Genomic DNA, 25,754 nt, shown 5'->3' with positions numbered 1-25,754 from the left:
TTTTTGCTCAGAAGAAACAAAGTCAACAGTTCTATTCTAAAAAGCCTAGACTGCCTGCTATAAAACAAGATGTTTCCAAAATTTAACATATACCCCAGTGGTAAATTCTTGGTGGTGGTGAGCTGCCTTGCAAGAGCAGTACTCGAGATCTGGACGAATGCAGGTACACAGGGAGAGGTTTCAGAGCAGGGAGGAGGTTACATTCCCATTGTAGCAAGTGAGCATTGTATTACATCTTCACTAACGGGGAAACAAATAGCAACTTTAACCTGCTGCTCTTTTCTGCATAGGTGAGAACCTCAGCTGCAGTAGAAGAGAGAAATTGTTGTACTGTAACCTGGAATTGAGATTGAAATTATGCAATCTTAGGCAAGAACAATCAGAAAAGCAGAAACACTCATCTCCTTCACAGAAAGCCTTGCACAACCTCCTCCTTCCTGGCCCAGGCCAAGAACCATGGCTCCTAATGGAGAGTTGTGGCAGGTATATGAAGGGCCAGCAGAGATGAAGAATCACGTGGAACAGGGCTCATTTATCTCAAGAATGAATAAAAGTGTATTTCTATTTTAACATTCCCAAATGGTTTCTGAATAAGTATGGAGAATGTTATACAATGGTATTTAATGCATGTTTTTAGCATAGCAGAATCACTAAGGACAATTGAAAGTTTTCTCTCTGGAATCTTTTGTTTTAGGGAGAAACAAATAAAGCACCTGAAAATGTTCATTCTCCTACACGATTCTCATACCACTTAAAGGATTCATCTCTGGCTAGGAAACACAGGATCAAGAAAAGTCCTGCCTCTATACCAGACTTAGAAAACAAAGTAATTTACAAGCTCAGGTATAAATTTTTCCTCTTCAAATCATTTTGTCAGGACGCTAATTACATACACTAATGTTTTCCCTCTTGAGCAGAAATAACCTCCTCTGTTGTGAATGGGCAAGGAGAACGACAGTCAAGCACACCTGTGGTACTCTGCAAATAATAAATAGCAATGACAATAAAAATGGCAAGACTATTCTATTACAAGCTCTGTCACTGACTCATAGCAGGTCTTTAAGCATGCACATAGTCCCTATTATAGATGAGCAGGCTTGTTTACCGTGTGGCTAATAACACTTCCTTTCAAGTAGTACTTTAAAACCCTTGAGTAAGAAATGTTTCATCAAACGTGATTTGCTCATTATATTCATCCCCTCACAGTATAGCTGTGCACAGGGACATTACTTGAGGGACAGCCAGAAGAAAAATCACAGTAGGAGCTGAGCTGATGTTGTGGTCTGGCAGGAGACCAGGAACAAGAGTAATAAAGGCTGTGGTGGTTCATAAATGAAGAAGCTGAGCAGATTTGCACAAGGAATTTTCCTCTAACCTTCCACATCATGCCTAAACTTGGCACAGTCAGCTAATTCCTCATTCACAGGAACCTTTAAAAGTAATTGTTTACTACAGAGTTGGATACAGAGTTAAAAAGCATAAACAAACCTATAAAAAAATGAAACCAATGAAAAATTCCTGTAAGAGAGAGCTAAGCAAGGGGACAAAGAAAAGGAGAAGCGATCTGTCAAACTTTAATTTTAAACTTGTGATTTTTCACCTCTCTCGGTGAAAGCTTGATCTCCTCTCTCCTGGATCCTGCTAAACAGCTCTCCTCCCTCCATGCTGAAACAAAGAACACACACACAAAAACAAGAAAACAACTTACATGAGCAAGAAAGACCAAATTAACACCTGACTGTGCATCTGTGAACCATGGTAGGAATGGATTAGAAAAGATTACAGACCGCCTCCTATGCCAATGCTTCCTAAACATCACACTTGTTTGAATCAATGCACAAAACCATTGTGATACGGAATAAGTAGAAAACAAAACAAAACCAAGGAGTTTTGATGCTTTCAATTTAATGCACACTGACATAAGGAACATGACACCCACAGTTGGGAAATCAGATACACTGGCACAGGGAGGCTGACAGTAACCTTGTTTTGTGTAAGGGTTGAAGATGAGAAAAAAGAAAGGAGGAAGCAAAGATACCAATAATGATTATTCATTCATCTCCAGTGAAGACTCTAGTTGTGGTTACAGATCATGGAGAGAGTAGGAAAAGTTGTAGTCAAAACAGTAGCAAAAACAATCCTGTTAGATCATAGGAGTTGCATCTGAAGTCCAATCACAAAGTGCATCATATTTGCAGAGACGTATCTTTCAAGACTGTATTAATTGCTCAGCCTTCCTCAGGATATTTGCAAAGGAGTACAAGTAAAATTTATATTATGTTTAAGGTTCCTCGTTCTTCCATTATACAAGTTGACTGGAGCAGCTATACATTTACCTATGAGTTCTATAAAGACAACGAAAGGTTTGCTGTGCAAACTAAACTTGTGCTGCTGAGGAAGCTCTCTTCATTCTAATGTAAGCCAACATATTCTCCCTACTCCCTCCATCCCCTCAAAGAGCAATGCTTGGTGGGGGGCTGCTGCTGGTCCATACCATTCCATGACAATGAGGAGGCATCTCTTTCCATGGTGTATGTTCTCATAAACATCCAGGATGTGGACAATATGGGGACACCCTGAGGCCCGCCAGTGATATTCTACTTCCTGACGAGCTTTTGGGTTGTCATACAGGAGCTGTAAAGAAATAGGAAAAAGCAATGTCATCACTTTGCATCATTTGGCTTTAATTTGGTACCTACATGCAACTAGCCTTCGAGTTTAAAGATGACAACAAGTGCTATACTGGGCGCATTCTCCAGCCAAAGGATGCCAATCCATCACAGGACTTTTACCAGCTCTGAACTGCCCCACTTCCTAGACTGAAGAATACAGAAGCAACAACTGGTCACTTGAAGCTGGACGGACCTTGAGTGGCAGCGAGGAGAGATTTTGAAGCTGAGATGGATATAGACCCATCTCATCTGTCTCTGGACGCAGAACTGCAGGTTTTTGCTACTCGTTTGCAGTATTTGCTCTGCAGTCAGATGGAGAAAAAGGTGTTGTGTAAAGGGAACTCCGGCAAGGAAAGCAGAAACCTTGTGCAGCCAGGTGGAGATGGAGCAGAGCGGAGCTGGAGCCTCCCGCTTTCTGGATGAAACGGGGACTTGTTCAGCAAGTAGGAAAAAATGAGTGTACCTTAACTGTAAAAAAGAAAGGAAAGTTCAGGAGGGAGGCAGAGCCTCCTTCCCATACCTTTGGTTTATAGACCACAAGGTCCACAAGAACATGAAACTAAGTATCCTGTGAAAATCTCATCTCCCTTTTGGAGGGAAAAAAAATGTGCTGGGAGAAGATGCAGTCTCAGGACACAACCACTCAGTTCAAGAAAAAATTGCCCTAAGCTAGGGAACGTAATCCTGTCTTCAATTCAGGATTAATTCCTGTGTGGAGCAAAAGTGATTTCCTCTTTATGACCAGTTTTCTTATGCTCAGTTGCCCTCAGTTGCCTCCCAGCTTTTGCCTTAAGGATGCCTTTCAGGACATCTCCTTTCAGTGGACCAAGGACAATTAAGCACACCTATGCATGCCTAAGGGTTAAAGCCCTAGCAGGTAATAGCATTGAGAGGCTGCATGAGATCTTCCACAGAAAAGCATCTCTGGTCCTCTCACTCAGTTCTCTCTGCTAAGGGCAATTACCCTCCCACCTGCGCCCCAGGTGCTAGGAGAAGGGTCTTCTAGGTGTGATGCAAATCCTTAAAGTTCAGTGAGATTCAAAACAATAAGAACTTTCATGCTAATTCTGAATGTGCTTCTTAAGTACTACGCAAATTACTCAACACATCAGGGTCAGAACGAGACCTTTGACTATGTAGGTGAGTGACCTCTCTCTGTCACATGTAAGGCCAGTTTATTTTAAAGGTGTTAATCTCTAGAAGAGAGAGAAGAGCTCATCTTTCCTGAGCCTGGAACCTCATACACAAGGAACGTGTCCCTTCCCATTTGAAGAACTGTGCTGCATCAGACTCTGCAGCCGAGCTTTTGTGCAGTGGCAGCACATCACTGAATCATGGCTTTTCTTCTCTGCCCATTCCCAGTCTCGTCTCTCTAGACACCCATAACACCTGGTGAGAGCTCTTTACTGCACATTTATATGGATCCTACACAATACGGCTGTGATCTGAGTTTGGTACTTCATACATAATCGTAATGAAGGAGCAGCAACGAAACGATGCCATATAAAGCATCATCAAAAGCATTGAAAAAGAAATAAAAAACAAGGGAAGAGCAATCACCTCTGATCTATTCACCTTAGAAAAGGACTACAACTGTGCAGGAACTGTTTTCAAACAGGCAAATAAAACCAGCCACTTCTGCACTATTAGGCTTTAGCCTGGAGCTCTTCTCACTCGTGCTTGCTGTCAGGTCCCAGTCAAAACACAACCTCATGATAATTGCTGAAAACAAGTATTAACACGTAACCTGTCATTAGGGACCTATGAATCAGCCCAGGAAAATGAGATTGCTTCTCCATCCAATTGCCATGTTTCCCAAGGCTCAAATTGTGTCACAGGCATCTCTTTGAATATAGGGAAAAGCAAGATTTAAAGGTCAGAGGAAGGAAGTCACAAACTGTAGTTTCTGTATTGACTCCAACTGAGGCAATTTGCATCACTGGGAAAAAAAGCTTATACTTCTTCGCTGCTTCCGCAAAGCAGACACAGCAGCACAGCAGGGAAGGCCTGCGACCCCTCACGAAATGCTGGGGAAGCGCTGGGAGACCGCTGGACAGAACGTGAGAGGCTTCTCCTCTCTTCCAGGCTGGGAACAGGATAAGAGCTGCTCTGCTGGGCATCCTTTTTTGTGCTTTTGGGAAATACAGAGCAGCTGCGGGAGGCACCAAGCTGCCTGAGCATGGTGGGCAGGAAGCCTCAGCACCACGACTGCCCTGGGGTCCCCTCAGCTCCGCTCTGCAGGCACGGTGGCCCCAGCACGATGCCCGATTTTCAGCACTGCAAGGAGCTCTCGCGGAGTTCAGTGTCCTCACAGCCAGCCTACTTCTTCCACAGCTGTGTTGTCCACCCAGAGCACAACCCTTGGAGATCACTCACCATCTGCCTCTTCCTTCCTCCCCCAGCCTGGCGATGGCCTCATTTCCAACACAAGTAACTTCCTAAAAAAAAGAGGTGGCTCCAATTTGGACAAAGAGCCCATTAGCAAGTCCAAGAGCACTTGCTTTACTTCTTTCAGCCAGCAGCCCATTCAGCAGCTTTTCCTTCACAGCCACTGTGTTCTAGTTCAGTAGGACTGTCTATCAGCATTTTCCTCTCTGCCCTTCTGAGTTTGGGCTGCTGCCTAGAGGTCTCTTCAAAAGTTCATTAAATTACATGTGCAACAATAAAGCCTAAACACCCTCGGGATTAACCAGGCTATTCAGAAAAGCATTACGGGGCTTACTGCTTGGATATTACTGGATTAGTGTCACTTCTGAGCAGAACACTGCAAAAATCTCACTTTTCCCGTGCTATTAATTAGACATAACCATTACCTTTACTAATGTTAACTGTGTTATAAGCTTTGTACCTGTGCTTGCACAGTGTGCAGAGATGTTTTCATGTCTGTACTGAGTGCTTATGAAAATTATTTCACTTAATTCTCAGTGTTTGAAGAGCTTTTACAAAGCATTTTGATACATAAGCACACTGCAGCTTCTTTCCTCCAACTCTACAAGCAAGTTTCCTATGCTCCGTAGTGCCAAGCTCGAATGTACTCATGTCAAGATGACACCTGGAGAAGCAGAGAAAGGGAAATGCAAAAATGAAGAGCAGATCCTAAGAAAAGTGATACGAACCAAGCGACATCTGATGTATCAATCAACCACTAACCTTTGAATTTCTCCTTCTGAGCCTTAAAAATAAATTAAATCTTACATCTAAAATTGGAAACCATAAGCTATACCTTTTCTGAAGTCTCAGAGTTGCAGACGATCTCTAAAATGAAAGCCAGGCAGGGTTAAAGGCACCAATTTCTACTAAATTTAGATGATGATTTAGAAAGTCTGGAATTCTAGCCCTATGCTAGCATAATTGTAAATATACACACTGCCATCTTCCTGAGACCACACCGAGACCACTCTGTGCTCCTAGGGCTGTGACAGCTTTGATAAGGCTGTGACCAGGTCCCCTGATAAGCTACAATAGTGCAGAGGTAATCATCAACAAACCCAGAGCTTCAGAAAGTTTTCCAGCCCTGCTGGTTCATGCCATGGTTGGAGCAAAGAGCAGCTTTACAGAGCAGTACCAGCTCTAGGAGCCTCCAGTCGTCCTCCTAAGTTCCCAGGCAGTTCCTCTGAGTCACAGCTTGTCACGACGGGCTGTGGGCAGGATGATGAACCAACCTAATTCCAAATCAAGGCAAACCCCCCAGACATGCCCCATCTCCCGGATTTTTCATCCAGTGCACAGCAGCTTCTGCATAACAGAGTGGGGATGCCCAAGTCCACGGACAGGCAGCACAGCTTGGAGCTGGAGCTACACAGCAGAGAACTGGTTCTGCTGGAGCTCGGCATTACTGACCCGCTATCTGAAAGAAGCAGATGAAGCAAATATTAAAATTTCTTCACCAGGAGATCACCAAAACCATGGGCTGATGGAAGGCAAGGGAGAACGAGAGCTCTAGAGGGAACTTGTCCAGGAAAATCCAGTAAGAGAAGGGAAGAGTCCCGTGGTGTGCTCCGCCTGTCTGTGGGGACCAGCAGGGACTGGTGGGCACTCCGGGATGCCCTGCCAAGCCAGGACCTGACAGTGGGGATTCCTCAACCCGTGAGGTTGCACCTACAAAACAAAATCACTTTTGAACCACAGCTTGGAAGGCCAGCCCTGTGTAATTTTTCCCTGTGTGGAATTTCTTGACTGGGGGAGGAAAGGAAAAAAAAAAAAGAGACTGAAAAGTGGCACAATATCTTCTAATTGCTTTTACATTGATTTGGTGTTGTGGGAGCAAGGAAGGATAGCAGGAACCCTCATACCTTAATAGCCTGATCTACACAGGAAACAGCCTTCTAAGGACTCCCGAGAGCAGCAAGTGATTTTCTGGACACTGCAACTGTACCAGCAGAGAGAGAAGATATCCATGGGCACCTGCATGAAACAGGCCGAGGACAGGAAGCAACGACATATTGGTGACTTTCTCTTACATACGCACTAGCAGATTAGACAGAAATGTTACTATTACACCTGCTCTCTGTTTCCTACACGGGGGACTAAGACCCTTACATATATCTTCTTATTTATTTTAAATTTCAGCAATTTCTCCTGGTTCCAAACAGTTGTGGTGCTTGAATTAAACCACACATGCACCACACATTCCGTGTTTAAGCAGCATCTTTTACTCACTTGCAACAATTCCAGAATCTGAACTCCTTCAAAAGATAATCTGTTTTATAATCTCCACTCTGCTTTTCTCACAGAAAGGAATTATTAACATTATATGTTATATATTATATATATATAATTCTATATTAATATGATATAATATTAACATTATTAACAGGAATGGGACGAGAAGAAACTTCCAGCCCTTGGGGTCCTCAAGAGGGAATAGGGATATGTAGGTATTTAAATAAAGCTGTATTTTTCTAGCTGGGTGAAGAAAGTTTCTGCTCAGGCATGAATGTCTAACTTCTTTTACTTTCTTTCCTCTTTGCATGTAGCTGTTATAAAAAATGCTGAATCCTACAAATAAGCCCTGGAATTTAAATTCACACTGATGCACAGAAGCTACACCATTTGCTGCAGAGCAGCTCTTCCAGTCATTCTTTATTCAAGAGGGGTTGATGGCAAAAGGAGGCTTGGATAATGTTTCTTTCATCTCTTCCCACCCCTATGCTATGAATTAAAAAAAAAAAAGCTTTCACTATGGCTTTGGACGTTTTGTCTTTTATTACGTCCTGATTTTTTGCATTACATCTATTAATTCAATGTTAATCTTTACATGTTTTCAGATCTCTCTGTAAGGGATAAAGCCATCCTTTGTGTTAGAATGCAGAAGGAATTGAAATTATCTAGTTTTTCTCCTCTACGCATCAGCACTGCCAGTCAGTCAAGCTGCAGCGAGGAGCTTGTGTCTGTTTGCAATGGCAGCCCAGCAAGCAGGGAAATGCACAAATGCAAATCTCAAAGAAAGCAATGATTTCTTTCCTTAAGATAAAAAATGCCTAACACATTTCTGCTAGAATTATTTGGTGCTGAAGCATCGGTCTGCAGACAAGGAATAAAACCAGGGAAGTCAAAGGTAGCGGGTCATCACCGAACCTTTGTGCTTTTATTTCAAATCCAGTTTAGGCTATGGGAAATTACATCTGCTTGGAGGCTTCACTGAAACTGTCACCCTGCTTCAGCAGAGCTGTCCAAGGGCTGCGCAGCTGCCATGAAGTGGCATCCCCTCGGTGCTTGGGGAGGCAGTCAGGCGCAGGGGTGGCTTTCCCTGGCTCAGGGCAGAGCAGGGCCAGGCAGGGCAATTTCGCACCAGGGGTGATGTGACCGTGGCATCTCATCTTTCCACTCAGCCTAGTGAGGACCAGGGGTTTGGTGCCACTGCTGAGGGTCCCTTCTCTGCCCACCTCCTCTCCAACCCTCCAGGCTCTACTTGGCGTATCCTTTGCAACAGCTCTTTGGTGTCTTGCCAGCACGAGCGAGAACGGAGGGGACAGAGGGCTGCCTGCGTGCACTGCCAGAGTCACGCTCTGAAGCCGGCCTCCTGCTGACACGCAATGCTGCAAGTTTCTTCAACATGCATTTTAAGAGGAAATTAGGAGGGAAGGGTAGGATGTACAAAAATAAAAAGCACAAGGTAACAGAGAGGTTTGCTCTTTTGTAAGAGCTCGCACACTGGACACGCAGCAAACAGGCAGAAGAATTCAGCTCTCGCAGCACTCCTGCTCCTCCGTCCCCAGAGAGCACAGGCTGTATAAATATTAGTTTGCTCCAAGCCTCTCTCCTGCAGTGAATCAACTAGGTCTCTCAGAAAACAACTTCGGTGTGGTTTTGAATTTTATTTATTGCAGCGGTATTCAAATCACAACCAGGCACTCAGTAATATGGCTCAACAACCTGAGGTAAATACATGAGACATACCACTCTTAATTCTCTAATTACATATGCACCCAGCTATTCACTCTGCAAAGGTCAACTGCCTTTTTTCATAAACATTCGTGGGGATGTGGCAAACACAACTGAAATGGCAAAGCAGTGGGCCAGGTTACATTTCAAAGGTATCTTTGTGCACATGTGAGGTTAGCGTAAAAGGCAGGCACATAAAATTGCGTATCACTTGACAACATTCTTTCATTAAGAAAACAAGCCAAAAATGCCCATCAAGAAAAGCCACTGCTCAGACAAATAATCTGATAATATCAAATTCATCTATTTGAACTGCAGTGCCCGAAGTATGCAGCTGTACATTCATACTGTAGGGTACATAGATTTAAATAAAAAGCATGCTATGTGTTTTCCTACAACCATAGGACTACTTTGCATTTTAATATTGCACTTGCTCTGCAGTGTGGATAGAAACATAATTCTTACTGGCACCTTAAGATTCTGGTTACTCTCAGCTGTGACAGGCTACAAACCAGCTACATGGGGCTTCTCCATTATTCAAAATACCACAACTGTATTTTTCAAGAAAAATAAATCACCAATTACTACTAACATGCTGTTACCAGACAAGACCGGGACGCTCAGCTTGACGTGACGGCGTTGCTCTGCCTATAGCACACCCAGGTCACCAGCACAGTGCCAAATTTTCCAGAGCCTCATATCGCATGAACACCTACCACATTTGGGGATTGTGATTAAAAGGAGATGTGTAGCTCTACCATCACTTTTACTCTTCCTAAATTTCTGAGTTAAAGAAAAGGAAATAAAAATCCCTCCTGAAAATGATGACACTTTTCACTTTATAGTTCCACTCGAGTGCCTGGTATAAGGTTTGCCTCTGGAGGGAAAAAGAACTAAAAAAATAAAAATAAAAAAGCCCTCAACAAGAGCTTCATTTCATTCCTGCCAGCTACGAGTGTGTCAATTGTGATAACAAGGATTCAGGTGGCTTGGCCTTGGTAATTCATATATCTCAGTCCTTGGCTGGTCATGAGTAATACAGCCTGTGCATGCATGAAACTTCGCTGTTTAAGAAAACTCCAGCTAGACAAAATGCCATGGCATCTCCTCAGAAGTGCAGGTGATCATAAGCCCTTGGAAATTTCCCTCTGCTTTGACTTAAACTACTCACAGAACATTTAAACAAATTCAAGACTATAATCTTGATCTACTGGATGTCTAATACCTCCACTCTCTGAGACATGCACTGTGGCCAGCAGTTTTGCTGCCCTACCACAGAGAGGGGCCTACCTGAGCCCAAGGCAGGTTGCCACAAGAACGGTGGCCATCTCAAAACTCACCCACTTCCTTTTCAAGCGCCAGTTTTATTTCCTCAGCTTTGCCTTTCTCCTGAGCAGTGACTGTAATACAGCAATACTTCCAAAAACATACTGGCACTTTGCACAACCATGCAGGACATGGCAGAAGGCGCAGTCCAAACAACAACAAAAGTTCAGAGAAGATCGAGGTCTGATGTTTCCTTTCTTAGTCTTCCCGCTAATAAATGGTATCAAAATTAACACAGAAGTGATAATACTGAACAAGACAGAAGCAGGAATTAGCAATGTGTTTAATCTCATTAAGCATGGATAACAGTAGCTCCAAGAGGAGCTCGTGCTGCCCCTCAGCCTTTTCCCACTTCTTGCACGTGTGGCTACGGTCACGGAGATTAACTCCCAGGAGCTCCCAGGAAGGACCTGACATCCTCTCCCCACACACAGAGGCTCTTTGAGGCGTGCGCTGGGTTCATGCTGTGGACACTTTCTATGTGTCTGACTTTTCACCTCGCAGTGCACCCAGCCCCTTCTAACTTCACACCTTCATGACTTCCCCGCTCTCAGCTGCAGGGGTCTCTTCTCCAGCCCCACCGTCTGGCAGAGAAATCCCAACGAACCTCCTGCCCTCCCATACTGCTGCCTGCACACCCTAACGCCCTTTGGGCCAACTTCCCCTCCCCTTCACGTGAATTTAGAGCTGTCACCCGTGTAAAGCTTGGCAAAGCGCCATCCCAGGCCAGTTCTTTCATACCTTGCTGCTCTTCCTCTTCTTTTACATTTCCTTTCTCTACACCCACACCTGTGCTTTGTCACATCACCTGTCAGGCCAAGCAGTGTCGCTCTTTTGTCGCACCTCCTATCTTAAGTATTTCTAAACCACCCTACATCAACACAAGAACCCAGAAATAAATGAGGAGCTCTTAAATCTTCCTTTTCCCATTCCACAGGGTTCATCCACTACTTTCAAGCGTTACCCCAAGGGGACACTTGCTATGCCCCAGACATCGGTAGCACTGGCAGTAACCACCTCACATCCCTCACGGATGAGATACTGAGATTTCATCCGGTTCTTGGGAACCCAACTGGAATGGCTCCAGCCTGAGTAATGCCAAATGCTTACTCCTGAAAGCCATCCCCTGCGGGGACTTGACTTCAAAAATAAAGCTCTAAAACCTTCAGCAAGGACATCAGTAAGACTTCTCTACTGCTTCAAATTGCTGCTGTATATGTTTTCACGCTCACATTTGTGCAAGCTATGCTGTTGGCATTTTCAAGCAAAGATCTATATCTGTTTCTAAGTCATAACTCAGTGGGTAGCTCAGAGGCTGATGGTTTAAATGTGCATCAGGCAAGAAGATCCCTGGAACTGCTTATTGTGTAGAGCAAAGATATGACAGAGTGGTGTGACTGACTGGAAACAAAACTGGCAGTATTCAGAAGGGGCTAGAAATGCAAAGGAAGCCATTAAGAGAAAGAGTAAAGTAAATTCCTCTCCAAAGAATTCTTATGCTTATTTTGTCTGAACATATATTCTAAAGCCAAGCGAACTATTAAATAGGAAGGAAATAAACTGGGGGAAGGGGGAATTCAACAGATGGAGTCAACATAAGCAAGTACCGGCGCAGTAAAACTGCTATTTATGTTGCAGTTCCTTGATTCATTTTGCTCAGTGCGCTAGCACAGCCATCCAGGGTCACTGCTCTGCTAGCGCAGTGCCTGATCCCAGCCCCCCAGCTCCCGCTGAGCCCCCCAGCACCTGGAGCAGCTGATGCTGTAGCACATGGGCTGTTGGGGAACGCGTGCTTCTTGGAGCACAATGGGGGGGGACCAGCTGATACACACCTAACAGTCCTTCCCCAGAAGGTGTCTTCTCCAGAAACCTTCAAGAACTCCACGTGAGCTGCCCCTCGCCCCCTTCACAGAATCATTCAAGTTGGAAAAGACCTCCAGGATCATCTGGTCCAACCATCACCCTACTACCAATGTCACCCACTAAACCACGGCCCCAAGCACCACATCCAACCTTTCCTTAAACACCCTCAGGGACGGTGACTCCACCACCTCCCTGGGCAACCCATCCCAATGCCTGACGACTCTTTCTGAGAAGAAATGTCTCCTCATCTCCAACCTGAACCTCTCCTGACTCAACTTGAGGCCATTCCCTCTAGTCCTATCACTAGTTACCTGAGAGAAGAGGCCGACCCCCAGCTCCCCACACCTTCCTTTCAGGTAGTTGTAGAGAGCAATAAGGTCTCCCCTGAGCCTCCTCTTCTCCAGACTAAACACTCCCAGTGCCCTCAGCCGCTCCCCATAGGACTTGTGTCCCAGGCCCTTCACCAGCTTCGTAGCCCTTCTCTGGACACGCTCCAGGGCCTCGATGTCCTCCTTGTAGCGAGGGGCCCAAAGCTGAACACAGCACTCGAGGTGCGGCCTCACCAGAGCAGAGCAGAGGGGGACGATCACCTCCCTGGTGTGCTGGCTGCACTATTCCTGACACAAACCAGGATGCCGTTGGCCTTCTTGGCCACCTGGGCACACTGCCGGCTCGTGTTCAGGTGAGTGTTGACCAACAGGGATCCTTTGGATCCTTTTCCTCTGCACAGCTTTCCAGCCACTCTGCTCCCAGCCTGTAGCACCGCATGGGGTTGTTGTGGCCAAAGTGCAGGACCCGGCACTTGGCCTTGTTGAACCTCATCCCATTGCCCTCTGCCCATCGACCCATCCTGTCCAGGTCCCTCTGCAGGGCCTTCCTACGCTGCGGCAGATCAACACTTCCCCCAGCTTGGTGTTGCCTGCTAACTTACTGAGGGTGCACTCAATTCCCTCAAACTGAGTTTCCCTAGCAGAACCCCCCCAAGCCACGGCTGGATGTGGCCCTCCTGACCCCGAACCCGCCCAGCGGTTCACCAGCCCTGCAGGCCCCCGCACTGCCCGGTCAAGCAGCAACCCCCGGGGTGCGCCTTCGGCAGCCAGCACGCCTGCAGGCCCCCGGCGAGTCCCTGCTCCCAGCCTCCCTGGGCACACAGTCTTTATCTCCCTTGAGCTCCAGGCAGCAGGAGTTTTGGTTTGGTGGTTTTGCTGCCCATTTTATTTCTATTTCTAGCCAACTTTTAGCTCTATACCAGGATGTGTGAGTGGCAGGAGAAGAGGTCTCCAGCCCTAAAAATCCACAATCCGCTTCTTTTTCAGATGCTAGAGGAAAACTGCTCCATATCCCCTGTACTCAGATGATAGGAAAGCAGTCAGACACTACAAAGGTAGAAAAGAACAGCTTAAATGGAGAGGTTTTTTTTTCCTGTGTTTTTTTTTTTTTTTCCCCAAACCGATAGAATTTCCTTTATATTTCTGAATAGATTTCCTCTCCTCTCCTGGGTAGTGCTGGCTGCCTCATGACTATACATGCAAGAGGCAGAGGTGACTACACATGCAAGAGGCAGAGGAGAAGGACCCCAACAATATTTGGAAATTTAAGGTTTTGATGCCTCCGATAAAGCGCCATCACACTGCATGGGGCTCAGAAAACTTGAGATTTAGCAAAAGCACTGCTGAACAAAAATCACTGCAGGAACTTCAATCCTTTCCACCTTTCCAAGCTGGAAGGCATATCCCTTTCCTTCTTGTACAATGCTGTCCTTTCCCTCCTCTCCCTGCAACAGTAGCTGCTCTGGGTGCACTGCAATGCTGGCTCATTTCCATAAGCCAGTATGCCTGGAAGAGACAAATTTGGCCTTCAGGGAGGGGTGGGGAGGGGGGGGAGAAAGCTGGGGCTATGGAGAAAAGGGACTTGGAAGATCTTCCTGGCTTAAAGTCACCTGCCTGATTCCAGCCAGCATTAGTAGCATGGAAGCAGCTGCCTGCTGAAAGCGTTAATGACTTTCGAGGCGATGATTCCACAGAAGCAATGTGCCATCCGGTATCATTCTCCTAGACATGACGCAGCAGGGAACCAGGGAAACATACCCGCACTAAAGCCGTGTTAACAGCAAAACAGATTGTCTGAGCAATGCGGCTGCTGGTCTCTGACCGAACACTTCACAGCAGGCAGCAGCATGGGGAGAAGGCACTCGGGCATGATGCTCTTCCCATCCGTCGGGAAGACAGTTCCCCAAATGGAGACAGCAAGGGTATGAGAAATCTGCAGATTTTGGACATCAGACAACACTCCAGAAAACCTGGAGCATACCTGCCTACTGTGCAGGATTTTGTCTAAGACCTGTCAGGTGCTGGCAATTTCAACTTTCATGTGTTAATCCTCCTCCGAAACGCTCGGGTATTTATTCACTTTCAGCCACACACCACTCTTCCAAGCAGTGGCACCACTGAATGCCTTTAGAAACCAACTCTTGGTTTGTCTTCACCATTTGATGTGTCATGAGATGAAGAGGTGGGATTATTTTTCCAAGGTTACTGCCACGTTTGTGACTAAGGGGAATTACAGGGGCTCCTTACAACCATCAAAATACCATCTCTGAAGAGCAACCCAGCATCCCTCCCGCTGCAAGCTCCTTGGGTTCTGCTCTGCTTTGGGTGACAGAAGATCTGGTGAAAGAATGTCAAGAAAGTGATACATGGTTCTGATCACACAACTATGCAGCACGAGCTCAACCAGGTCCAACGCAATAACGTTCAAAACACTTCTTAATACTAAATGATAGTATCCACCACTGCAGAATCAGGAGGCATTTATCAAACCAGGAGCTTTGAAGTTTAGTGCATTATGAAGTCTCAGTTTCTTCTTAGCGGCTGACTATTCTAAACCAAGAAGCTGTGACTTTGAACATGGAGATGGGGGTGCATTGCCAGAATTCATAATTACCCATCGCTAGCTGCATCTCTGGCTGCAAAATTAGAACTATTTTAGTCAAAACTATAAGTCTCCATGGAAGATATACGACAGATTGGTAGAAAAGCCTCCATAGGTCCTGGACAGAACTGCTGTTCAGGAAGAGCCCCTGCCTTTACGAATCAGATACCAACAGGTGATTTATCTACCAAGCCTAGGTGCAGACATCCACTTTCAGATTCTTGCTCTGCCTGAATTAAACTGGGGTCTCTCACTTCACTGCCTGAGTCCTTGCAGCTGCTACAGACAGGGTTCTTGGCTTGTCCACAGTGTGCAGAGCTCCTCTCAGTTTCTACTACTAAAGCACGAGTTAGCAAAGCAGGGACAGAGCCCCGAGTCTCTCAGACCCCAGCTGAGTGTGGGAAGCAAGCACTGTCTGGTCTGGGATGGGCATGGCTACTCTCCTCAGAAGGAGCTTTAAAAGTCCCCAGGCATTTCTAAATGTTGGGAATATAAATGCTCGTATTTGATAAAGTTTTCATGCAAAATTCCATTTGCTGTTCAGCTCCATGGGAGATACTTCTAAAAACAGTTACCACAAAAGAAAGGAAAAGGTGGACTTTAGCCAGAAAACTTCCTCAGGGGTGCACACAGTCATTACACAACAGGGTGAGTGGGGGTCAGAAGAGAGCTTGAGAAAACAAGACACCCCAAAGACAAGTTTCATGAACGCTGGGATTACTGGCAAGCCGCACACCAGGAACCCTCATAGGGTCCCTGGGGAACGCCACGTGACAGCTGCACTTCCTTTCTAAAACATGAGAGCACTACCGGAAAATATTATTGCCCATTTCCCAAAGGACTGCTACATAAATACTGTGCCTGTTTGGTTCATTTACCCCTGTGAGCTTTAGGTGAGGAGACCGCAAGAACCTGGGGCTCAGAGTATGAAAGTGGAGCCCTTTCATAACTCTCCAACACGCTTACTGAGGCAAGTTCTAATAAAGGGGTTTTCAGCCTCTGCAACAGAAAGAAAAATTCTCTTGCCTTTTGAGAAAGATGGAATTAGGCTTGGCTGCAGCAACATGACTGAAGTCTGTATGTTTCCTCAAATAAGTAAGTGCGTATTTTTCATGACCCCAATTCTGCCTACACCACAATGGTACCAAAAAATAAAAAAGCAAGCAGCCTTATCAATGGGTTCAGTATAGTTAAAGAGATCCACGCTCACCCACCTTACAAGTCTGACTAAACGTTATGGAGCATACAGGTTCATATTTGAATTAAGCAACTATTTATGGAAGATAAACTAAACCAAATCCAATCCAAGAGTGTGCATCAAATGAAACGAACAACAGAGCCACAAATCCCCCGTTGTTTTGTAATACATGCAAGAGCTTTGTTCTCTAGTAGATAAACCCACCCAGTCGGCTTAGATACTTTGCAGAAGGTATCAAAAGCAACAAATACCTGTCAGAAGCCAAAGGGAGAAACGCATTTAAATCCCAGGATCCAGCAGGGCTCTCTGGCACTTTGAAGAAGAACTTTAAAGGTTCATTCTGCACAGACACCGCATCATTTAAAGACCACAGATTTCTAGATGACAAATAGTCTATAGCTGTGTAGATTCCTGCAGTAGTCCTCAGCCCAGATTTCATCTAGGCCACAGAGGATAACATCATCTCCTTTGACTAGGTAAGCCTTTAAAAAAAAACCAAAAAAACAACCACCCAAAACCAACATGGTCCAACAAAAAGCTCCCTGGGCATTACCACCCAGTCAATAGCTACATTCCTTTTCCTATCTTTGCCAATCTCTATGCTATTAGCCTGTAAATACTGCTATCACAGATTTCCTTATTATCAAGAACCTATTGTACTTAGTGTACACTTAGTATTTGTTGCACCTTTAGCTCAGACATCCTGTCTCTAAGTAATTATTAGTTGGGTAAATTTAGCACAGAAGCTCACCGTGGCAGTCCTACCAACATGACAGAAAGCAGACCCCACACACAGTCCTGCCTCTGCCCTCCCTTCATCCCAGCCCGTGGCGGGCCTGACGCTGCACAGCCCAGCCCGCCTCTCCCGCAAGGCCCTAATATGGGCTCCTTTCACTGTTCGGACCATGCGAGTTCAAGATTTTTCCGACACATTAATATTCGTTTACATAGCTAAGCTGTCAAAACCATGCCACTGAAAATCAAAAGGGAACACCCAGCCTATATAGCGTATATTTTCACCGGGATGACCTGCAGCATTACACGCACCCAGGGGCTCCTGTAACAAACCGCAGGCAGTGCCACAACCCGAAGTTCTGATGCAGTACAGAAAATGAGGAAACTTCTGCAAAACAAAGTGAAGAAAAGGGAATGAAAGCTGAATCCACCACTTTGCACATTCCCGACCAAAAATTAGCAGTAAGGCAGCAGAGGCGCAGCTTGCAGCTTTCACTGAAAAGGCTTCAGTGAATGGTGAAGCTTTATTGGAAGTGATTGATAGCAGAAGTAAAAATAACCTTACCACCAATTAAATCTCTGAGAAGTAGTTATTGAGAGCTGTTGTATGACACAGGCTTCACATGTTGCATGGACTGCAAGTGACCCGCAACTTAAGGCCCTGGGAAATGCCTGACAGATCACACCACGGATTTTTCTGGCTGAATAATTTACATACATTGCCTATATGAAGTGTTGCAGCACAGTTAAGAGGTTAGGCTCTCACCATTAAGAGAATGGACTCGGGGATCTCAGATCCTCTCCTAGGTCTGGCACAGACTTCTTTTGGGACTAAACCCTCTCTGGATGTCATTTTCCTCATGTTTTACTGTGGCATGGTGCTTTCAGCACAAATTGTTTGAAAAGCTCTAACACAGAGATGACAAGAGGCTCTAATAAATGCTGATAAAATCCGTGCATACAGCATAACTTAGTAATTTCATCATTCTATTGTTTCTCTAAATTGTCTTCTCTTTGAACCATTTAATACCTCATCAATAAAATTGTAATAAACAAAATGTTGCAGATAGACTAGTGGTTCTTTTTCATCTTGTTCTCGCTATCAACAGACCTCTGTAATACTTAAAAACAAAATATGATTTAAATTGTCATTTTAGACATTTTAACATTAATGAATTCTAGGATTAAGGCTGCTTGAGTAAGTTTAATATTGCTTCCTTCGCACGTATGCATTAAATGCCTTATTAATATACACTATTCCTCCCTCCTCAACTTTATCCTTACAACATGCAGAGTACAACCTGAACCCGATCGGGATGCAAGTCAGGATCAAAGACTGATGGGGACTGCTATCTGTAGCCTCTCTAACCTCCTCTGCATTTTACATAGAAACTGGAAGGTGCAATATAAGAGAGGCAGGAGCTCGGAAAGAGAAAGGTCTTGTGGTTACCACAGCTGAATGCTACTCTTGAAATATGTATTCTGCTCCTGTCCCTTTCTGAAGTCTCACACAATGCTCAGAAAGTCATCCGAGCCAAACAGGTAGTCACTAACTGCCAGCACCTTGTTTCTAACCAGCCTGAGTTGCAGTCTCATTTGCAAAAGCATCGGGAACTCCCAGCTGCAGCAGAGCTCGGCTCGAGCTGAGGTACAACCTGCTACTAAGTACTCTGAGGAGCAGAAAAGAAAAAAACCTGCCCCCAAAACAAGCTATCCTCAACCCATATACTTCAAACAATGCTCCCAGAAATCAGCGCCTACTTTTGCTCTTATAAGTCCATCCCATCCCTCTACTCACCACATGTGAACAAGGCACAATACAAACTTACCTTGAAGCCGTGTTGTGAAAATAGCAGTGGTCCAGGCATTGCACTGAAAACACCACAAAGTATAACCAGGGGGAAATGAAAATATCTGTTTTCAGAGTAGGTCTTGAACAACCTGAAGTGAAAAAGCCTTGGCCATATGCTGGACAAGGATGACAAAACCAGCTATTGAAGCCAAATATTTAGCAATCCAATCATTTTGTCTCTGCGTTGAAAAAGGCTGAAGTGGGGTAGAAAACACCACACACAAGAAGGTCAGCATGGACAGCACAGATCCTGACATTACATTTGAGTGCTCTGTTTCCCACCCCCGAACTGCTACTTTAGGAAGGAGTTCAAGTGTATGTGGAAGCAACTGCCTAGTGGTTTGGATTTGTTTGTTTTCCACCAGCGAACCAATCCTGAAAATACCAAACCCTTTTATGTATCTTCACTTTGCTATCCCCCATGACCTACCCACAGGGCTAAAGCCCACGTATCTGCTGCAAGACCTCTGCCAGTTAGCTAGAACGGCAGTGAGTGACAATGACGTAGCATATAAAGCCAGGGATAAACAAGGCATAAAGCATTTTATGCCAGTGACTTTCCCAGCTACTCGGTGACGGGACAGAAGCCATGGGACATGGAGGTTCTGGGTCGCAGTCCTGCCTGCAGGGGTGAGCACTGTGCCAGGTGGCCTCCTAGTGATCTCCTGCAAAACCCAGTCCCCTGCTGGTCCCGTCTCTGCCTCTGCTTCAATCCCACTGTCCTCTCCTACCAAGCCTCACTGCCTGAAGGACCTCTTCTGGCACCCAGCCTCTTCCCACTTCGCTCCCCATCCCACACTTACTTACTTCTCCCACCTCTGCACCCAGCCTGTCCTGGAGTCAGCCATCGCAACTGAACACATCCCGATTCACCATTCGAGATGTAGGATTTGGCTGAACTTGGAACAATTAAAGGTGACAGGGCAAGACAGTCCTAGACGAAAATTCATCCCTCGATAAACCTCAAATCCAAATAACATGCAGATTGCTACAAATGTAATTTGTATTTTATGTAGGCAATTTTTTTTTCTAGTCTTATTATTGGAAATGGTTGAACAATTTCTGCCAAAACATCTCCTGCAAAACTATTTCTGCACAGGAAATTTGAACCTTCGAGCCTGGCAGAGTATCATGATGAGAGAGAGAGAGCACGTAGATCAAGGCCATCTCACCAGGAAGCTGAGCTAGGAGCCCTGCCTACAGAGGCGTGCTTCGTCCAGCCCAATTCTGCGTCTTTCCAGAGGCACAGCATAATCCCCTGGTAAGGGCGCTCACAGCACTGACCTGACCAGATCATCATTCTTCCTGAGTTATGTGTGTTTTTTTTTTTCCCTTTTTACACAAGATTTATGACATTAGTCACAGTCCTGATGTCTTTGCTGAGATAAACCCTTCTCTTGACTTAACAGATATTTTGCCTGAGCAAGGACATTGACTTTGTTGGTTATTTTTGCCTCATTCTACAATTAACTCTGATACCGCCTGAGAAGCTAATGACATCAGGAAAGTAATCGGTATTTTATCTGAGATCCCTTTTCCTGATGCTGTCCTCAAATCATATATATTTAGCTTTCATCATCACTCACCCTTGCAAACACTAATTATCCAGAACGCTCTACTCTTGGAACAATTCAGATAGCTGATGTTTTCCTGTCTTCCTTGATCCGTGGTATCTCCGTCACTCAATGCTGAAAGTCGCAGGGTGCAGATGGTACTCGCATCCACACGTTAAGCAGTTGCAACACCAGCACTATTCAGTAGCGAATCAGATGAACCCTAATGCACCAAATATAACTGAGGGTGTCCAAGTGCAGCTGCACAGAAAGTTCTTTAACTTTTGATATGCTGCTGTGCTGCCATTAATTAATCCCCCAGAGGAGTAACCCTGTACCCAAGTATCAGTCTGCATCGTTCTCAGTATTTTATTTCTGCCCGTTTCTCCCACCTTCTCGAGAGCTACATCTTCTTCCTTTTGATTGCGTAGCAACATATTTACTACTTTACTCTGTTACTATTCTGTATCTTTTGCTTGTACTTGAAAATCATTAACAAAAACAAAGGAATCAAAGCAGTGACACAACCTCCAGCATATTTTACTTTACCATTTGCTTTAACTTTATTATTTGCTTTGTTCAAATTCCTCATTTTTCTAGGTACACTGGGCGTAGTATAGATGAAAATGCTTGACGAAAAAACTTTCCCACTCAATAATCAAAACTAGGCATTATCTGTATTTCATCATTATATCACACAACTTTGTTCCACTATATTGCTTTTTAAAAACTATATATAATTTTCTATCATTCCAGTTTTGGTTTGTATTAATTAAATAGACAAATCAATAATTCTTAGACTCATTTATCTGATTGCTCTCCTCTTTCAGCAATGGTTATTATCTCTGTGTCTTTCAATTCTGGTACATTTAGTTGTTTTTATTTTCCTCAGCTCCACTGGGCAATGCTAGATCATTTGCATGCCTTATTTCTTTGTTGTACAAAGTCTATGGATAAGTAATCTGCTGCCTCCTAGTCTTCTGTTTCAAACTAACAATAAAATGGGTGAAGTGAGAAGACATTTATTTCACGCTTCTTTACTTTTGGGGCAATTAACAACAAATTACAATTTAAATAAACCTAGTCAAGCTAAAGATGTCTGAGAAGATTCCACGTGAGGCTTGTTATAATACCTGTGTCTTGCTGCAGGAGACCCCAGATTAACAGCAGCGAGAAAGGGAAGCAGGCTGATGCACAACGCATACAAGCAGCTCCTGGAGCAGCCAAGCCTCCTGGAAGGCAGTGCTAACAGTTGGCTCATGTTTTCAATCAGCTAGCTACAGGCATCATATAAATTGGTACTGCTAGCGCAGAACGAAGTGCTGTAACATCAGGTTATAGGATACTGCAGCTTTTGATACCTGTATTTAATTTCAGGGTAGAGCCCCCATGCTAAGAGCTGGGGCCGGTCACATCCTTACCACCTGTGGGGACAGAGCTCAAGCTTACCTGCTCCCACCTCGTACCTTGCTCACGTCACCAGAGGAGCCACCTGGAGGTGGTAAGGGAGATGCTGTCCCAGAGATCTGATTATGCCTTAAGGAAAAAATCAGATTAATGGAGAGCATACACACTGAAATAACAGATACAGAACTCCCAGAGGATCCTCTTGTTCCTGTGCACTCAGTCTGTCCCTCGGAGGGAGTCGTGCTGGGGCGGTGATTGCGCGCTGTATCCCCGAGCAGCTCTGTAGGTGGGCAGCAATGCACACACGTACCTGCAGTGCAGCCCGGGAGGCGGTGGGCACAGGACTCCCTTTCCCAACGCCCTCCAAGCCTGCAAATTGCATGTCAAAGTACTTCAGCCAAAGAGCAGAAGTACTGGGCAAAGCTGCCTCGCAGCTCCTCCAAGTTTCTCATCGGAGCACTTAAATCAAACAAAACAACTAGGGAAACTTCGGTATATTCTGCTGAGTAAAAGCCTCACACATCCGATTTTTTCTCCTCACACACTTGGCAAATTTAAGATGTAAGCTATAAATCTTTGTGGATATAAATGTCAGAATTGGAACGTATGCTTCATGGGTCTGATGTTAAATTGCAGAAACCCGGGTTACTGTGGGGTGACCATAAGCCCAAATGCAGAACAGTTATGCTGAATCTCAGAAGAAGCGTGCCACCTATTTCGGGAATTTTTCCTACATCCTTGATTTATATTATGCACATGAGCCTGATGACTTCCTGGAAATGGCAATGCTTACTGACTTCTATTTTCATAGCCAGTGAGAAAATAGATATAAGGCCAAAGCTGAATTCCTAATTCAAGCCAAACTCCAACAGATTTTTCAGGAAAAAGGCAGAAAGGAATCTAATGTTTTTGAGTTACTTATCCTACCAGTTTGACTTTGCTGTGTATTTGTGGTTACTAACTATCCTCTAGTGGGCTACACTTCCCATTAATTAATGTTTATTTGTCCCATTTTTTATAAATTTGGACTCTTGTGATCACACAAATATATAGTCAAACATGCAAAAAAGGGCAGAATAACATTTTATTTTGTGTCTGCAAGCTCTATGATTTCAGAAAAAAAGGAGACATGCAAATCAAATACCAGAGCCTACATTTCTATATAACTAATGTAAAACAAACAAACAAAAAAACCAAGAATCTTTAAAAACCAACTAATTGAAGAGCTTATCAACTGTAAGGAGAAAGCAGGGTACAGAGATGATATGGATACCAGATACCTGGCCTCAGGAGAAGTTCAATTGCAAACATTTGTTCTTTTTTGAAAACATTTTTACTTCTTCCTTCAATGTAGGTCTTATTAAATGAAAAATAGATACTGAAAACCTCAAATTTAGTGGTTTGGAAAAAAATCAACAGCAAATTTAATCATACTTCACAAAATGAGTTTCTATTTATTGAATAATAAATGGATCTTAGAGAAAAAAAAGGGAAAAATTGCAAAGAGGGATGTCTCACAGATTAATAAAAATTATATGAAGGGAATGTAATGAAATAGAAGTTTTGGGGTAGTAGGGAAAATTGACATTTACTGACATTTAGCAGTTAAAATGTAATCCTTCCAGAAAATGAACAGCAGAAAAAACGGGGGTGGCAGGGAAGGGAATCAACTTCTGCCCTGATTACACAGAAAAAAAAAAACAACCTTAAAAAGCATGGAATGAACCGAATGGAAGAACAAAGCCATGGTTATCCGTGGATGAAGTTCTCCCAGGCATGGAGAGGGATGACAGAGGTCCCAAGAATACGGATTTTGGCCCTCCCAGACACATCCCCTACAAAACAAGCAGTCAGCTACCAGCCATCCATGGTGATCAGTCCTACTGAACTAGAAGAGAGATCATTGTGCCTAATGTCTCAGAAGCAATATTTAGCAACCGATACACAATAATACAAAGCTCAGAATCTGCATGGGATTTTTATTATTATTATTATTTACCAAAAAGTTTTATGAATTAAACCATTTTTAAAAGCAAAGAGAAAAAGAAAATCCCCACAGGTTTGGTAGCAGGGATGCCAGACGCCCTGGGCAGATGCATGCTGAAATGTGAAACATCAGCACCGATTTCTGCGTGATCATGCAGCAAAACGTACGCAGTTGACTACAGTGCGAAAGTATAAGGTAGCAAGATGAAAAACGTGCAGATTTAAATTGTGGTGTGAAAGCATGAATTAATTTTATTCAAAAATAAGAGTTAACTTTAATCAAGACAAGTGTTATCTGAAGGCTTGAACAATACAGCCAGTCTCAGCAGGGTCACCCCATCAGAAAAGTCATGCCTCCTTTGCATTGCTTCGAGTTAAGCAGTTGAAATAGAAGGAGCTCTACTCTGTTAAACTCTTTTGTACAACTGACGTACTAGGGAGCTTTGAAAGATATCATCCTTCAGAGAAAATGAGGAACCTTTGGGTAATAAGAAGTAGCCATAAAACAGAACCTTAATTCACATTAATAATATATTAGCAGTGCTCGTCTCAACCAAAGAAAATAAGCAAACAACGCTCTTGTGCACATAATGAAGGGAGTAATGACATGCAGTTGTCTACTGGTAATCCTCTGCACAGTAGGGAACCAAGTTAAAACAGAACACATTACTGTTATTCATTTTTTAATATAAAACAGTGCAATATTCCTCTGTGATGTAGTTGGGGTGCCATGCACATGTAAGAAGTTAGAGACTAGCAGTGACATTAACAACTCCCCTGTCCCCAGCTGAGGCTATCCCTATTCTATCTTGCTCAAATGCAGGCCACTAGATCAGTTTCAGAAGAGAGAAATGACCCTTTTGGACTAAGCATGTCAGAGCATCCTTAAGAAACAGAGCTGAAGAAATCACACTTTGGAACACGCATGACTTGCGTTAGAAAATGGTTGTTCAACACACACTACAAAGTCACAGTGCGCTGAATGGGCTCAAATGTTCAAGTTTAAAATGCCTGCATTAACAGAAAAATAGAACACAAACCTGTTCACAACCTTGAATGCTTGTGATAGATGGGAAAGATGATGTGAAGAACTCCAGCATCATGGGTGTTTTCCCATCCTCTGCTCTGAGGACGGCCACACGGCCTAGTCTCACACTGCCTCTACCTGCGCTCCAAGCCCAAAGCAATCTCTTACTCCCAAATTGCTCTCCTGTGAAACACGCTCCTTTGCTTGTGTGATGCAGGCAAAATCCTGCTTTAGTTTGTAAATGGAGCAGTCCTACATGGTTATTAGCTCATACTGCCAAAGTCAAGACTGCCATAGATGCCAACTACCAGTTTGGAATATTTTGATTTAACAAAAAATTATTATTGCTGTGTTGGACCAACACTTTGAGAACTTTCTCCAGATTTCCCCTGTGAGACTTGGCTTTTGTGCACAAACATACAACACTGCAATCATTCACCCTCCCTCACACCTCCACAACAGTGATTCAGACAGCAGAGAGGTGGGAAAGACTCAGAATTAATTGCTCTTGTATGAAGCCTTTTATCAATAATGCATATTGCTGTTTTCTCCTCCTCCCTACTGCATTAAGAGGTTAGTTTTTGCAGATCTTGAGTGCAATGCCCCATTTTTCAACGGTAACAGGCATACGGCCCCAGCTCAAGTCAAGGCAGTCACACTCACCTGCCAAAATAGAGGCGTGCCTGGCAATCAGGGTTTCTGAAGTGTGACTGGAACTAAAAGCCACTCTCACACTCCCTCCACCTTCGAGAGGCCTTTAATCACAGCATCTCAGCATCAGGAAAAAGCTATTACAGAGCTGAGGGACTGGAGGAAAATT

The 25,754-nt window shown here is 44.3% G+C and overlaps 1 protein-coding gene across 3 annotated transcripts in view; it reads right to left on the bottom strand.

Moving 5' to 3' along the window:
- MAPKAPK3 (MAPK activated protein kinase 3) overlaps positions 1-25,754 on the bottom strand; it is a 52,552-nt gene that overhangs the window by 14,095 nt on the left and 12,703 nt on the right. Inside the window, exons 2-4 of one of the 3 annotated variants that reach the window (XM_083795764.1) lie at positions 5,521-5,724; positions 2,495-2,634; positions 1,601-1,665 (exon numbers count right to left, since the gene is read on the bottom strand). In XM_083795764.1, coding sequence (XP_083651890.1) covers positions 1,601-1,665; positions 2,495-2,634; positions 5,521-5,553 — 238 coding nt within the window. In that variant the 5' untranslated portion in view covers positions 5,554-5,724. Of the gene's footprint in view, positions 1-1,600; positions 1,666-2,494; positions 2,635-5,048; positions 5,468-5,520; positions 5,725-25,754 lie in introns of those variants that run through there. The other 2 variants (XM_083795765.1, XM_083795763.1) reach the window with 2 other exon arrangements.

This window comes from Anser anser (assembly GCF_964211835.1).
Source record: "Anser anser genome assembly, chromosome: 12".
NCBI classification, from domain to species: domain Eukaryota; kingdom Metazoa; phylum Chordata; class Aves; order Anseriformes; family Anatidae; genus Anser; species Anser anser.
This window is presented reverse-complemented; position numbering and strand designations above follow the sequence as displayed.